General features: G+C 38.6%; 1 protein-coding gene across 2 annotated transcripts in view; it reads right to left on the reverse strand.

Moving 5' to 3' along the window:
* Positions 1-3,543: 3,543 nt before the first annotated feature.
* Positions 3,544-17,617, reverse strand: part of LOC126253352 (uncharacterized) — a 188,952-nt gene continuing 174,878 nt past the window's right edge. For both annotated transcript variants that reach the window (XM_049954623.1, XM_049954624.1), the window contains 2 exons: positions 12,030-12,305; positions 3,544-4,399 (listed from right to left, as the gene is read on the reverse strand). In XM_049954623.1, coding sequence (XP_049810580.1) covers positions 4,171-4,399; positions 12,030-12,305 — 505 coding nt within the window. In that variant the 3' untranslated portion in view covers positions 3,544-4,170. The remainder of the gene's footprint in view (positions 4,400-12,029; positions 12,306-17,617) is intronic.

Here is a 17,617-nt window from a genome sequence, read left to right on the forward strand (position 1 = left end):
ATTTTGTATTGTATATATTTGTAAGAAAATAAATTATTTGATTATTTTTTTACTTAAAAGATCTTTCTCTGATGCGAGAAATGTTGTAGCTGCTCAAAGTTTTCTCAACCTTTACAGTATGTTTTTAAGAGAATAATTCTCGTACTCCAGAGAACTCAGTCTGACAACTGGCAGAGTTTCCACAATATTGACATGCAATTGGTAGACACCTGTATATTACTCTGTGGTAGTATTAGTTCTCTGCACATACAGTAGTAAATAGTGTACCACTGAGAGAGTATCCATGAAGAGCCAACAATACAGAGATTTATTTTTGGATAATGATCATTCTCTTGCACAAACATAATGAAACATCAAAAACCTTAACTGCAATGTGTTAGTAACCATAAGGTTACATGATTCGAGTTACCATATTTACTCGAATCTAAGCCGCACCTGAAAAATGAGACTCTAAATAAAGGGAAAAAAAAAATTTCCCGAATCTAAGCCGCACCTGAAATTTGAGACTCGAAATTCAAGGTGAGAGAAAAGTTTTAGGTCGCACCTCCAAATTGAAACAAAGTTGGTCCATTATAATATGAGACATAATTAATGTCGAATGAATGATGATATAGCTACAGTAGTTTGGTTCAAGTCGTAATCTTAGCAGTTAACCTTTACCAGGTAGCCATTGCTATGCGTCAGACGCTCCGTCCGTATTTATATGGGTACCCTTCCTTTTTCACGTGCTTCATCTAGTTTGAATTGATTGCTTATTTTTCTTTGATCTGATAAGTGCCGTTCTCTCTGTTATAGGTGTTTACGTCACTCTTAGCTGAAAATGTGGTACTGTATTGTGCCATGCAGCATTTGTCGCTTTCTGATAATGAGTGTTTACGGCCTGTCGCCGCTCGCCGCATGGCTTGCTTTTGTGCACGGTACCGCCGCTTACAGTAAAAAAGATAGAGAGAGAGGAATCGTCTCATTAGCGAAACAATGGCAAGAGACTGCTATTTGTTGTTACTTACACTGCTGCTTCCTTTGATAATGATCAACAAGAACCAAATAATAGGCTGCGTATGATAGATGATGTTCTGAACGAGAGTTTAGCGAAAATTTTTCTCCGTTTGAAAATCTTTGCAGACACCTCTTTTAGTACATTACATTCTGCACCGAAATTAGAGTCATCTTAGATTTAAAAATCTAGTCAATTGCCGTGCTTCATTTCTGACTGTATCATTATTAGGCATAAGAATAATACTAATATAAACATGACATGATATGTGTATTCTTCCGCGTTTGCTGTTGTCTCGCTCTCGTTTTGTAGTTTATTAGGCAGACAGGATTTAAATGAGATAGCTGCAAACACGAAAGAATACACGACAAAATGTTTATATTCGTATTATTCTTATGGTGAAGAGAATACTGCATGTGATTCACAATTCATAAAAGTTCCTATTAGCAACCATCTCTTCTCACAGGTAGGAAAACATTCAGAACGTAGAGTTTCCCATATTGACAAACATCCCAGTCTTGCCAGTCAGATTTTCGTAGTACATTGAAATGCTGCTACATTCGAAGATGAACAATACGAAATTTGTATTTCCTTCGTTGGATAATGTATGAAAATGAAAATGCAGCGGTCGAAACTTGGGGCAGAGAAAAAATCTCGTCTTCAACCTTTTAAAATATTTACTGGCGCAGAGGTTTTGGCGCCAGTATTTATCTTTGTGCCTGCAAAGCATGCCTGTGTAACGCTACATATATTCGACTGCAGAAGTTAGTTGTGGCGGCACCTACCATCATTTTTCAGAACTTCCGCTTACTTTGCACTCGATTCTAAGCCGCAGGCGGTTTTTTGGATTACAAAAACCGGAAAAAAAGTGCGGCTTAGATTCGAGTAAATACGGTAACATATTATCTTTTAAGCAAGCAATTTACCATGTTTCACTGTAAATATCACTTTTGTATTTTTAAAATTGAAACATGTTACTTACCGATTGAATAAATATCACAAAGACTGATGCAGATCAGAACTGATTGCAATAATACATTATTTTTACAGATACTGCAGCATGTTTTGCACTATGTCTTGCTGTATTGACTTAACAGTCAAGGTCAAACTTGTTGTATAAATATTGCAAAATATCTGTGTAACATGGAATTAAACATCTGCCAGGTTTATGTTAATTAAGAAAGACATGCTAAATATTCAAAAATGTTTGTACCGTGGAAAACCCTGGCAAAATGTGCTGTGGCTGTTGATCAGATGTAGATGTAGATCACATTTCACACATAATTACTGATCTGGCAGTAAAATAAAAAGGGTGACCAGTCTGCATATCTTACTCTCACTGGTTTTACCATTAACTGCAAGGATTGTATTCTGGTGATATTATATTAACTCAAACAACTGAAATTGCCATCTTAATATGTACTTTCTAGTAATTTTCACACATGCATGCATTATTACTAAAATCATATAAGATAAAAAGAGGGAAACCTGTGAAGTTGCAGAACTATTGACAGTGTGGTGTTAACTTGTTGGCACATTTACTGACTGATGAGACACAATTAGTGCGTGTTTTCGTAAGAGGATTTCAAACTAATAGGAATACCATCTTTAATATATATGAAAGAAGTTATAAATGTTCTTATAGTGTTTGGAATTTTGACAGAAAACAAAATGAGCACAACTTAAATTATGTGCAGAACTCACTCATGTTGTTTGTGCTGCATTTAAATTAATTTTATCAAGTTTGGTTCTTTCACAGGTGTCACTCTATCCTTTTTGTGACACCACGTGCACTGTGCAATTACTCTATAGCATAAGTGGTAAAGATACCTGTATCTGGAAATAGCAGGATTCATTTTATTTATAACTCATTTTGTATTTCCACATGGTGAATTTTAATATTATCAACATAAGAAAACACTTTATTCAGCAATATTAAGAGTGACTAAAAATATTTCAATTTTTTTGTAAACTTTTATCAAATGGATATTTTAAGCACTGGCCCATTCTGCTTATTTACATTCAGTCCTACCAGTAAAGGGATGATTTTTTAAAGGATTGCTTTATTTATCTGTCATGATTTAGTAAACCAAAAGTCTATTGTAACAATATTTGCACAAGTATGAAGTTATTATCAGAGAACAAACATATACAAAGTCAAAGAATCTGCATAAAAATATCTTGAATGAGATATTTTATCTGTCACATTAAAGTGAAAATGGAATAGGAATTTACTGGAAACTTTTTGGGTAGCAAATAACAGGCTTACATCACTGCAGTATGGATGTTTTAAGTAATCTCCACAAGAAAGATGCGCGGTACATATTCAACTTTCTGTCTGAAGTACATAGTACATTAGATATCGGCACTTACCAAAGTTCTGTCTTTGAGCTCCTACTCTCTCTCTCTCTAATTCCTTTTCCTTCACTTTGTTTCCTCTCGTCCTCACAACAGGTGGGAACTTTCTCATAAGTAACCTATCGCTCTCCCCCACCCCCTCCCAAGGAGTTAACATTTCCAAAAGCCAGGTATAGTTTTCTCTCCATTAGTGTGTGTGTGTGTGTGTGTGTGTGTGTGTGTGTGTGTGTGTGTGTGTGAAGTTCTTATTTCTGTATGTATCCTATTTCTCAACACATCCGCTAACATCCACTATATGGTCAAAGGTTACTTTTTTACACTTATTGCTTTTAGGCTGTACTGCTCCTGTGTTAATAAACAAGCCTCTTTGGCCTCCCACATACACTTGTAGCTATGATTGTATCATCATTCACTAATAATTGTGGCGTTTCATTGTTTGTCTGTATAACACAAGTATAACATCAAAGCAGCCAACTATATCAATCGAAGCATCACTGCAAATGTGACAGTCCAGCATTGTTATAGTCAAATACAAGTGATATATGTAATAAAGACAATACAGGTAAACTTTCAGGCTTTTTTAGGAGGAGAGGGGAGAATTACATCATTGACACCAGTGTGGCATTAGTGAAACAAAATTATTATGTAACAGTCAGCTGGATTAAAATACAGTAGTTAGTTTACACTTTAATTGTAGTTGCTACACTACATTAGCACCAAAAGTTATACAACAGTGTCCTCTTCTCAACACCTTGCACACCACAACTACCACGCAGTTTCCACCAGACTGCTCGACAGAGTAATCACTTCTGTCGTCTTCAGTACCTGTCACTGTACTTGCCAACGGAATAACGGTCGCTGTAACGGTCTGGGTCACTCTTGCGGACATCTGTCGTGCCTACCGATTTTTGCCAGTGATGCGTCCAGTAGAGATCTTCGAGGTTTACATCTTTTGGATGTTTAGCATCCCTGCACAGATATACACAGTAGACCAGGCTTCCAAACAGGGTGGCAAACCCAAACACCAAAAATACAATCCCCAAGATCCTGTAAATAACAGAATTTAACAGTAAATATGTTGTACTCACAAGTTACATGTATCAACAGTGTACAAAGTAGAGACATTTATTCAGTTTCTTAAAATTATAATCAATACAAGGGGGGGTTCCACAAGTACCCATGTTTTTCAACATATGTCACATCTAACACAAACCGGTGTTACTATCATATGTTGCTGTGCAACAAACTAAGCTAAAACAAAAGTGACACAGATTTGTAAGTCAAGATGGATTTAGCAGCCATTACAGTATCATTCAGTGACATGGTTTTTTGCTCTTGGGTGGGAAATTGAATGATGAGATAAAAGTGAAACTGTAGGCTGTTTACGCTGAACCTCCACCATCAGTTAAGGCTGTAAAGGAACGACTAAATTTCGCACTATATGTATTCGGTGTTGCTGAGACTGGTACATGTTGCAAAATATTTTTTAGTTTAATTACTAAATGTTATTCTGTATAAATATCTGTTTGAAACTTGCTCTGGACTCTCTTCTATCTGAGTATGGTTGTTGACACAAATCACATTTTGTTTTATTTCTTGACTTCTCTGAAAAAGTCACACCATTTGCTTCTTTTCCACTGCATAAAGATTGCATTAGGTATCCAATGAGAAAAGTTAGTACATTATTGTTGACATAAACTAATATTGATACTATAATGACTCATACAATAGAACTCTCCATTCAGTTCAGATCATAATTTAACTGTACAATAGAACTGACACTTTGCAAGAAATGTGAGCACATCGAACTAATTATGTTGGTGACATACAGTTCACACGTCACTCACTTCCACATACAGCGTTTGTATCCACAGCAGAAGGGCCTGTTTCACACAATACGGTTTCTGCCATTCAGTAAACTTCTTTGTGCCACATTTACTGCTGACACTTCAAACATTCTGTCTAAGTGACAGATCCAAAAGCTAGAAGCATCCCGTGTCTTTGCTATAAAAATATTTGTATGTAAATGAAAGTATATCAATCTGATACTGGAGATAGCTTTTTAAGACATCTATTAATTTTCATATGACGAAGTAAAATTTTGGTTTTTCATTTCACATGATGTTTTGCACCAGAATATTTCTCACACTATTTTAAAAGAAGTATTTGCTAAAAAATTGAATTTTTCATAGATGATAGGATAACAGCTTCACAATGAATGCCTTATCTTATCATTGTTTATCTCACCATTAGTCAAGCATGAGCATTTGAGTCACAAACATAGAATGATGCCGCGTAACTGACTGTTCATTGCATTTTGACAGTATGTTATGATGTACAAAATGTACCTGAAGGTTTGAAAAAGTTTTTCATCTTGGAAAGACACTCATATCTATATGTGTTCAGAGTAAGGGGACATGATGTTTCGTTACGGATCAATGATAAGGCTGCCACAGGTTCTCGAGTTTTTCGTTAGTGTACTTTATGTGAGTCATGCTGTGGTACTCATTCTTTCCAGAAGATTGCTTTTCTTGCAACTCGCATAAAAAATGTCGTCATTATGACCTGGCAAGAGCTTTTTGTTAAAATCAGTACTTTCATTTGGACTCTGATGAAAGTACCCTATCTGAAATCTTTTATTGCACAACTCGCTGTATGCATAATTCCCTGTGTCTAAGGCCTTAAATTGTTCATAAAGTTCGATGCATATTTACCTTCCCTCGAGGCATTCATTGTGGCATTGCAATCTTTGTGTCTGTAGTCTTGTCCCATTTGTCTCATAGAATAGGCCTTTGTGTACCAAAGTAATTGATTTCCCTTTGTCTATTTCAACATCATTTTTCACACAAAAACACCCTACATGCAATAAAGAACACAAGTAGCACCCCCTTCCCCCCTGGCCACACATCGTCCACTACAGACACACACAATAGTTGTGCCCGCTCTGCAGTGGCAATTAGCAGTGATGTAAAGTTGGCAACTGCTAGTTGGTGCATTCAAGCCACTTGCCGTAGCTTGGGGAAATGCCCATTTAATGCCATGGAAAATGGTTAAGCCTGCAATTTGTCATATGGCAGAAACCATACTGAGTGAAGCAGCATAACATGTGAAATATATCTGGGAGAAATGAAGTGGAAGTTTATGAACAATGCAGATTCAGCCCAAGCTGCATATGGCGAATGACTTAATGTATTCGGCACTCAAGCCAGTACTAACTTGGCCCACTGAGGATTAATAAATAGGAGGAATGTAATAATGACCAGATTGGCATGTACTGCGTGTTGGGAAGAAGACATGCGAGTAACAGAACATTCCAATCACTCAGAATCCACTGCAGGTAATGAATTATACGTATACGAAAATGATCGACTTAAGTAAGGCACAAACTGTATGTGGGGAAGAAGAAATGCAACGTACAAAATGTTTCGGGCTGTAACAATATGGTGCTTCGAGTCTTGTGGCATCTTCATTACTCAGTATTACGTCACATCCAAAAGCTCTGCATTAATGACAAGTTAGACTTTGGTTCTAGGAATTTAAATGTTGTTGGACATAAATTTTTCAATCTGGATCACCCCTCAAGACCAGCAGATGTGGTTATTGAATGTAACATTGAAGTAGCCACTGCTTGTTTCTTGCTGATTGATGAACAAAAGTGCAAGGATTAGTAGAGTACAAACATGTGTCAATGGGAATGGCAATAAATTTTTTCGCTTAAGTTTGGGATAAGAAACAGCCTCATAAATGCCATCATAGCTAACAGTGTACTATGAGCAGGTGTGGCTTCCAACTTCGAAGCTGTGTTAGGAGCAATTTAAATGAGGTTTGAAGAACTTTTTGTGTCAATGAGACATAATTCTAGCATTATTTTGTCAAAATCATCAATAGTCAAAATGTGTGGTTGAATCTGATGAATCTGCTCCAAAGAAGCCGAAGAGGACCCCATGGACTGGGAAAATTATTGTGATGATTTTCTGGGATGCAAAAGACTTGAAATGAGAATTACTACTGGACAACACTACAGTGAGATGTTAGACTAATTCAACAAGGAATTACAGGAAGCTGCTGGAAAAGAAGGTGCTGTTTCGATATGAGAACATACCAGCATGTTCCTTCGGAGTTGTTGCAGCAGAAGTTCATAAATACGAGGGTTGGAAGTTAAATAGCGGCAACTATTTATTCACAACCGATACAAAAGAGTTACATGTTTGCACCTGTTATTGTCCTTCAAAGTAGTCAGCAGCGTTGTGTAGAACCCATTGCCAGCAACGTGGAAGGCGTAGTATACCGTTAGCAGAGCCTGTTATGTTGATGGTGCGAATCGAGTGGTCTAAAGTTATGGTGATTCTCGTGTAAGACTGTGATTATCCTAATGCATTACATTCCTCCAATGCAGACTATCAAAGCACAGTATTACTGTTCATTTTTGGAGCATCATCTGCGACCAGCTTTGCGAAAGAAGCAGCGACACTTTCTGCGCAACCCATCGTTTTACACAACAATCTGCAAGCACATACAGAGCAAGCTGTGACTGCTCTGTTCAGTCAATGGGGCTGGGAAGTACTGCACCATCCACTGTGCTCCCTGGACTTAAGTCCTTGTGACTTTGATTTGATTCCGAAGATGAAGGAACCACTTCGTGGCATTCGCTCGAGAAATGTTCCAGAGATTTGACAGGCAGTAGACCACTCGATTCGCACCATCAACAGAACAGGCTGTGCTAACGGTATACTACACCTTCCGCATTGCTGGCAGCGGGTTCTACACAATGCTGGTGGCTACTTTGAAGAACAGTAACAGGTGCAAACATGTAACTCTTTTGTATTGGTTGTGAATAAATAGTTGCCACTATTTAAGTTCCAACCCTCGTAGTTGTTTCATCCTCCATATTCGGCCAGCACAATCACTGCAAGAAATAGCTCACAGGTCAAACAAATCTGTTTGATTAAGGTTAAGTTTATGGCATAGGTGGAATTTAGAGAACTTGAGCACTCTTATTTTTTGGAGGTCTTAGAAAATAGGTGGCTGGCACTTCAGGAAAAGGCTGTTTTCTGGATAGAGAACTAGGTTGAAAAATAAATAATCTTTCTTCAGAATTGCAAGTTCATCCCTAACTCTGTGTTTGTGAAACAAATGTTATTAACTGTGATATCACACTTACTAAAATATTTGGGCTGTTGCACTGTGGTGGAATGAACTCATTGTAGGAACCCAGTATTTTGTATCCACTGTGTTGGACATCTTTAAGTGGGGGAGAATGTTGTAACATAGAGAAATTCGTTCAATCTCTCCACAACTGTCCGTGATGAGCTCACTTCAATCAAAGAACACACTGGTCACTTTGGAGTGTTGAGGTTGGTGTAGAACTGGTATTAAGCGGTCAGTACAATATTGCGGTGCCTGTGTTGTTAAGAAGCATGATGCAGTGTTCCTTTGAACATGCATGTTGTTTGTATTCGCAACTGTGAATACATTTCATATTTTGAGTTGTCATGCAACATTCAATTGCTGACTTACATCATGGCAATCAATTGTTATGTTCACTGCCTGACAAAAAAAGTGAAGCATCCAGACAGATGTCAACAAAATTTCAACCAGTACAAACCTTCGGCTGGTACATAAATGATTAGGAGTTGCAATCCTCTGCGACAGGTAGAATGGACACCAGAGTGCATTAGTGTTGTTTGTGTTTAGTGTTGTTACCTGGCAGGGTACACAACAAGCATGAACAGTGTAAGGTGTTGAGTGATTCCTGTGAAGGAAACGGAGATGCCCGTACTCGTGTGACATGACATTATCAGCATCTGACAGGGTTTGAGGGGACCCTTATTGTGGATCTTTATTTGGACTCCCAGTTGAATCATGCAGTATCCAGTGGGGCATTTGGATGCGACAGTGGCCCAATGACAGACTTCATGGAGTGATGGCCGGCATACTCATCATCAACGTTCTGGTTGATACAGTCTGACCACCGTAATGGATTTATTGCCATATTGTGCACCAAGCACGGTGTAACCCAGTCATGTATGCACTTTCCATCTGAGAACAAGTAATGGACTCCCTGCAACATCCTTTGTCATACAGAAAGATTGGTTGAAGACTGGCAGCAGCCAGAGTAATAAATACCATTCTATGTCTAGCCTGCCACTAACACCACAACACGAATGGCTGCATTTGGAGTAGTGTCATGATCAGGTTGGCTGGTTGATTTGGGGGAGGGGACCAAATATCAAGGTCATCAGTCCCATAGCATTAGGGTAGGATGGGGGAGGAAGTCGGCCATCCCCTTTCAGAGGAACCATCCTGGCATTTGCCTGAAATGATTTAGGGAAAATCTGAATCAGGATGGCCGGACACAGGTTTGAACCATCGTCCTCCTGAATACGAGTCCACTGTGCTAATCATCGTGCCACCTCTCTTGGTCCGTGATCAGGATGCATGTACTGTCGGGCGCTGATAACCTCGCTGTTGTGCGCCCTAAAACACTAATCATCAGCATGTACTGCTGATGATTAGGACTGAATTGTGTTCAGCTATGAGTCGCAGTTCTGCATTACTCCACATGACCACTGTTGGTGAGTATGACGGTGACCTGGAGAGAGGTCCCAATCTTCCAATGTTTTAGAGAGGAACAGCAGTGTTACTCATGGAATTATTGTGTGTGGAGCCACCAGGTATGACTTCAGGCTACAGCTGGAAGAGACTGAGGGAAGTTACAGAAGTCCTGTGTCCTCATGAGTTACCTCTTGTGCAACAGTATTGTGATGCCATGATTCAACAGGACAATGCTCATCAACATCACATATCCTCTCAACTCATGAATTTTCATTCACTTCCTCCTTTCCTTATGCGTTCTTCACATGTTTTGGCAGGCAGTGTATGTACTAGTCAGTAGTATGGAATTGGTGCAGTAAGACTGGGCAATATGGTGAAATGACACAATTCCAAAAATAAATTATTGCATTTCAATGTTCCCAAGACCACACCGAGAATGAAGTTGCTTAATTTGTTGGTGTATCAAAGTGAACTGTCCAATGTATCTACAAGGAATGGTTTACTCCTCGTAGCTGTACAACGCAGTTTAAGATCAGTGGTGGTAAAAAGAGCCTAACCGGCAGGACCAGAGATGAGTTTCACGCCTTGTCAAGACAACTGATTTTAAACCTGACAAGAATTACTGTTGCCAACGAATTCAGCTCCATCTGTGCCAATTTTGGAGCAAACACTTCAAAAAATACTGCGGGCAATCGGTATTTCACCCCAGGCATCTCTCAAAAGCCCAATACTCATAGCACCACATAAAGCTGCACATTTTCAATAGGCCAATGAATGTAAACTGGACAGAAGCTGGCAGGAGGCATAGTGTGGTCTGACAAGTCAGTTTTGGCTCTGGTGCAACTCACCAAGTGCACTGGCTGCCCACTGAGGCATTTAACCTACAGTTTGTGGAGGATGTTAGTGAGGCTAGTGGTAGCTCTGTGATGTTTTTGGCACCATACGTTGAACCCATTCACTGTGGACATGAACCAGGATGCTTATTTCAACAGTCTAGTGATAAAGTGTTCCCTTTCTTCTACATCTTTGTGATGCATATGCTGTGGACACTCCTGCCTTCTAAAGCGACAACGGCTGTGTTCACAGGACCGCATGCATACATTCCTGGTTTGATGAATACGAGAGACATTTTGACTGTCCTAGGAAATCAACTAATCAGAATCTCACAAAACCTAGCAGTTAACATCCATGCAATCTGATAGATCTACATGATGTAATCATAAATAAGTGGCTTTGTTTGAAAATGACAAACCTGAGGAAGCATGTGGACTCTCTCCCTCACTGATTTGCAGGCATTATCAAACCTACAGATGGTGTTACACAGTATTAGTGTGATGTCTCCTCATGGTGATTAATTTTTTGTCCATTGTGCTCATTAACTGTTGAGCAGGTGCCCCGTTTTTCATAACACGAGTGGGTGTACTTTGTACACATATAATGAATAGATGTCTTTATGTAGCCAAGGTAAACATGTATGAGTAAACTTATAGTTGTATCTTAGTTTAGTTAAACAATGATAGTAAACTTAACACTATATGAGATAAATAACTTTTTAATTAAACAATAATAAAATAAACTCAAATTATATTGCTCTGTTGCCGCATAAAGGTGTTATCCCACAGTAATGACACACTCAAAACATTAAGTAGTGCAGTTGCATCAGATCCCTACAAACAACTTATTTGATTACTAATGATCTCATAGATAACTGTCTCATTGTGGGATTGTGCTTCTAGCTCAGAATCTGGGTCATACTCTTGCACAGACTGTAAATTTTTTCTCACCTTGTTTACTGTTTATTTTGTAGCACTGCTGCTCACTTGCACTTATGACAGCACAAGTTATCACTGCATTAACTGAAGCAATAATGAAAGGATAGGTAAGGGCTTCTAATTTTAAAACAACAATGGAATGATGCAAGACAATGTCATTTGTGATTGGTGCACTTTATATGTAGGCCAACCTGCATGAGGACCAAATTAGGCATGACTTTTCTGGCTGCAAAAGTTTTCATTTTTTAACTTTGACACTCTTTCAGAACTACTGTGACAGACCTTGATACTGGGTAGTGAAAGTATGAAAATTGGTGTAACTTGACTTCATAACTTCTCTAAATACTCACCACACAAACAGTGGTTCAAAGAACTGTATAACTACTGTGAAGCCAAGGGTGACGAGTATCAATCCAAGGTTGATTAGCAGCATGAGGCAGCACATGCCACGTGTGTTGGGGCAGAATGGGTTGGGTGCTGCCATCGTCTCCACGACGAGCCCACCACGCCGCGACACACGGGACGCCCGTGACTGCTGAGTGCGTGATGTCTTCACCGTCGATCGTGACAGCTCTGAGGCTGGCCGGGAGAGGCGGGATGGGGTCCGGCTGTAGCGTGATCCACGGCTGCAATGAAGAACATATACAGAAGGACATCGCACTGATTAGGTGTAGATTTAATTTGAGAACTTGATTCTTTAACATACTACAGAGAAGAGCTTTATGGGATGGGGTACGAGTGAAGCTATACATTAACATGTGGAAGCTGCCACTACAGACTATTTCTCTAATGTTTATTAACAACAAATCATCATTACTGCTAATTTTCTAACACTGATAATTATGGCAAATAATACTCCCTCCCTCTCTCTCTCTCTACCGAGCGAGGTGGCGCAGTGGTTAGCACACTGGACTCGCATTCGGGAGGACGACGGTTCAATCCCGTCTCCGGCCATCCTGATTTAGGTTTTCCGTGATTTCCCTACATCGCTTCAGGCAAATGCCGGGATGGTTCCTTGGAAAGGGCACGGCCGATTTCCTTCCCCATCCTTCCCTCACCCGAGCTTGCGCTCCGTCTCTAATGACCTCGTTGTCGACGGGACGTTAAACACTAATCTCCTCCTCCTCTCTCTCTCTCTCTCTCTCTCTCTCTCTCTCTCTCTCACACACACACACACACACACACACACACACACACACACACGATTTAATATCCCTTTCACTTTCTTCACAATATCAAATTCTGGCAAATGATGTTACAAAGAGGAGAACAAGATTTTAATACATGGTTAATGCTACCAACTTTTGTATCACCTGAGACACTAAACATGTATGTTGTTCTTTTTTATGGAATGGTGCACTGTTTTCGACACTCTTGGAAAGCCATTGGAATCATAAGAACAATGATATAACACTTATTAGTATTTGCATCAAAACCTCTTGCCAAAGTGAAATGTGCTAAAATTGAAAGACTAAATTGCCGGAATTTGCTACTGCACTGTAAACATCATAGGCTTCATCATTAAACCCAGCATAATTAAATGAGAATACATTTATGTATTTCAAATGGTTTCCTAATCCTCTTTTAATACATTAAATGTTACATATCATTCTAGTTTTTAAAAAAAAATCAAGAGTTGACTGTGTATCTCAGCTGTATAAAGTAGGGTCCAAAGGAAATACAGTTTATCTTAGTAGCCTCGCATCACCTTCTTGCTGCATGTAGTGATGATGATTTGCATGGGAGCCTGCATGGGTATGTTCCAATGATAGTAGAAGGTTATGCATATCTTGCTATCTGATACTTTTGTGAAATATTTGATGTTAGTGAAACAAGCATTAATCACTGTACTTTTCTTTTAGAGAGTGTTTAAATGTTGTTAAAAAGTATAGCTTTTTTAATTTTATTCATTAGAATTGGATGGTGAAACCCTGTGACCAAAAACAATCGCTTTTTCTTAAGAAATGAGTTTTTCTGCTATCAGTCACAATTTTCTTTTTATTTATATTTTGTGTGACATGTTTATGAAAATGATTACGATTTTGACATGCATTTTTGTGAATCTCTATGCCACTTATTCGTGATGTTTCCAATGTGTGAGGTGCTGCATGGGTCTGTTGTCTTTAGGTTTTCTTGTAAATGTAAATATGGACAATAGGAACACCTAAATACAACAGCAGATGAATGCAGAACTTCACACATTGGTAACATCATGAATAAATGTCATAAAACCACACAAAAAGCACACTTTAGAATGGGGATTATTTCCTTAAATGTGTTGTACAAAACATAATTAAAAAGAAAATTATGGCTGATAACAGAAAAAGTTATTCCATAAAGGGACTCAAAGTACTGTATATGTTTCAAAAAAAAAAAAAAAAAAAAAAAAAAAAAACTTTCTTCAATATCTCAGTTCATGCAAGGGTCAATAATTAACCAAGTAACAATATGATATTAGGAGATATTACTGATCAAAAAAGGAAAAGGTCCTACACACTTGTGTCCAGAAGCAAATACTTTAAGATATGGGCCATTCTGTACTATGATAGCTATCTGTTTGACAACACTACAAGAGGCACTCATTGTGACTACCACCCATTTCACACCTTCTGCAGTTCTTTGTCTCTAAGAATTACAAACTAATGGGTACACACCTGACCATCCTCATATTTAGTCACATGCTTGATATGCACAGTCCTGCAATGTGTGCATATTGTAGACAGGTGGGTGTGGATTATACCAATGCCTTTAATGTCAGCCAGAAATCAATAGGAGTAAGATCAGATGAACAGGAAGGCCACACTACAGTACTTCCTCGACCAATCCATAACGCATTAGATCTTTGTGCTAGGTACTTTAGTACAAAACACAGAAAATGATGTGTTGCCCAGTGACGCATAAACCAGATCTGCTGTCTTTCTTTAAGAGTAACACTCTCCAAATTTCTCTGGGGCACTGTATGGCCCTATGAGTCTGTACAGACAATTCTGCTCCCAAATTGACATTAAAATGAACCTGACCCATAGCATCACTGATTGCTCAACGATTTGCATTTGCCCGAATGTGGTTATTACGGTAATTTATTATTCCACTCTGTGCAAATCCTGTTTCATGTGCCAGCACAATCTCAAAACAATCTGTATAGAATGGCTGATACAAGTCAGCACTAAATGTATCAGTATACCTGACAACTGCATCACAACTGTGTTTGACATTTTTCTCGTGTTCTGGCCAGTGTTTACTCTTATAATAATAATATGGGAAACTTTCATTTTAAACAAATACACAAAGAAAAATAACCCCACCTATATGTTTCTCACTTATTTTCTCGTAAAGTATACTGTCACAATGACCTTTGGTAGCTGAGCTTTTCACTGAAATGCTCCACACTGTAATAAGTTAGTATCCACAATATTCATAAAAAACATGGTTGACTATCTTGGCCTGGGTGTTTCTATGTGTTTCTACATGTAGAGCTGTAGTTAGTGGTATGGCTAACCCAATGGTGGATAATGGAGAAATAATTGTTACCCAATGGTGGATGATGGGGAAATAATTGTTATCTTGGAGAACAATAAAGTAATACACATATAATGTAACAAATGTAAATTTTAACAAAAGTTTGGAAGTGTTTCTCAAGAAGTTATTTTCTAATCTTTTAATGTCAAGAAGTGGAATAAAAACAGAAGTACCAAATTATAATCAAAATGCGCAGCTAAGAAAAAGGAGAAAGGGACATGGAATAAGCAGGGCCAGATGTCTTATCCTTAAATTTTTTTTCCTTCTTTTTAACATATTTACTTAGATTCAACTAAAAAATTCATTGGCAACCATTTCGAGCACTATGTGTGCTTTTTATATTTTTCACTTCAAAGAGCTTCTGTATCATCCAGATGTTACAATTACTTCTAATAGGCAATTTTTGTTTCCCTAGTTTAACAAATAGTTGGTGAACGAAGATTAATATCGGAGAATGAAAATGAAGCTGAAGCAGCAACTTATTTTGTACTGCAGGACAAACATTTTACTCACAGTATTAGAAAGTCTGGCCTAAATGTATTACTTTGTAATGTGACTATGTAATAACTTTTCCTTATGCCCTGTCTTGTGATTTCTTTTTCAGCCAGAAACGATTTTGAGCCTCTCTCTCATAGAAAGGATTGTAGCGTTACTGTACGGATCCAGTGAGCTATGACAAAAAACCAGCCCGAAGGATACAATACTTTGTGTGAACTGTATCGTGGAATCTGGACTCTCTAATTCTGAATTGACAGGGTCCAAGACTTTGGTGTACTATTTCTTAATGTCAACTCATTACTAACAGTAGCTGATAAGCAGTACTGTATGGTCCAAAATCATACTGGCAGTTGTTGAATGTAATAACTTTTCTTTATGCCCTGTCTTGTGATTTCTTTTTCAGCCAGAAAAGATTTTGAGCCTCTCTCTCATAGGAAGGATTGTAGCGTTACTGTATGGATCCAGTGAGCTATGACAAAAATTTGCTAATTTGTAATTTGTATCAGTATAATTACATGGAATTGCAGAAGATAGTTTCAGTTCTAATTTTGAGTACTCACAACATTTAAGCATTCTGTAGCCCCATATGTCACTTCTGCTCTTGTGGATGCTTGGTACAAAACAAGAAACACATGTATGTTGCCTGCTTCCCATGCACTGCTTATCCATGTTCATATCTGTGTCTGGAAACCACTACGAAGTGCATTGCAAAGGGTATATTTTACTGAACCATATATTAAATTTCCTTCATGTTTCGTTCACATGGATTGTGCAAAGAATTACTGCTTGTATCCCTCTGTGCAGGCTGATATTTGCCCACATTTATGTGCACCATCTGCACGGTGTATATATGTACACTGTTGTTTCCTTCCTTAACGATTGTATCTCAAGCATCGTAAGAAAATTTTTCCAAGATGTATGTGGTGTCTTTCTTTGAGTGTTGTTCAGTCACACCCTGGTTGTCTATAAAGAGAGGGGCAGGGAAGTTGCTTCTGTTGTACCACTTCTTGCAATCTGGGAAGCAGAAGTGCACACACAGTGCCTGTAAACTGATCTCATACCAATGTTGAAAAAGTCCAATCATACAGAGTGAGGTGACAAAAGTAATGGGATAGCAATATGCACATATACAGATGGTATAAGTATTGTGTACACAAGGTATAAAAGGGCAGTGCATTGGTGGATGTGTCATTTGGACTCACGTGATTCACCTGAAAAGGTTTCCCGGACACTGGGAATTAACAGACTTTGAACACAGAATGGTAGTTGGACTTAACACCCATGGGATGTTCCATTTTGGAAAACATTAGGGAACTCAATATTCTGAGATCCACAGGGACAAGTGTGTGCCGAGAATACCAAATTTCAGGCATTACCAATCACCACAGACAATGCAGTGGCCGACGGCCTTCACATAGCAACCGAGAGCAGTGGAGTTTGCGTACAACTGTAAGCATTGACAGCCAGGTAACACTGCATGAAATAACAGCAGAAATCAGTGTGGGATGTACTGAACGTATCCATTAGGACACTGTACCGAAATTTGGCATTAATGGGCTATTGCAGCAGATGACCCTGTAACGCTGGAAATGCATATCTTCCTATTTCCATCTATTGTAATATAGATTTTTCCTTGTTTTGTTACCTCAAGATATGACATTTCTGTGTCTTTATATATTGTAACTGTTTTACTGTTTGTATATATATATTTATGCATTTATGTTGGTTTGTTTTGTGAATATTATTTGTATTTATACGCTGGGTCTGGCCTAGGGAAAACTATGCTATCGAACGAATACATCGATAGGTCGTGTGGAGAACAAAAGTGTTTAGGATCTTTGGTAGTGTTAACACTGTCGCGTGGAGCGCGGGAAGAGGGAACGTCTGGCTGGGGTAGTGCAGTGGAGCAGGGGTGTTGTGT

Source organism: Schistocerca nitens, chromosome 4 (assembly GCF_023898315.1).
Source record: "Schistocerca nitens isolate TAMUIC-IGC-003100 chromosome 4, iqSchNite1.1, whole genome shotgun sequence".
NCBI classification, from domain to species: domain Eukaryota; kingdom Metazoa; phylum Arthropoda; class Insecta; order Orthoptera; family Acrididae; genus Schistocerca; species Schistocerca nitens.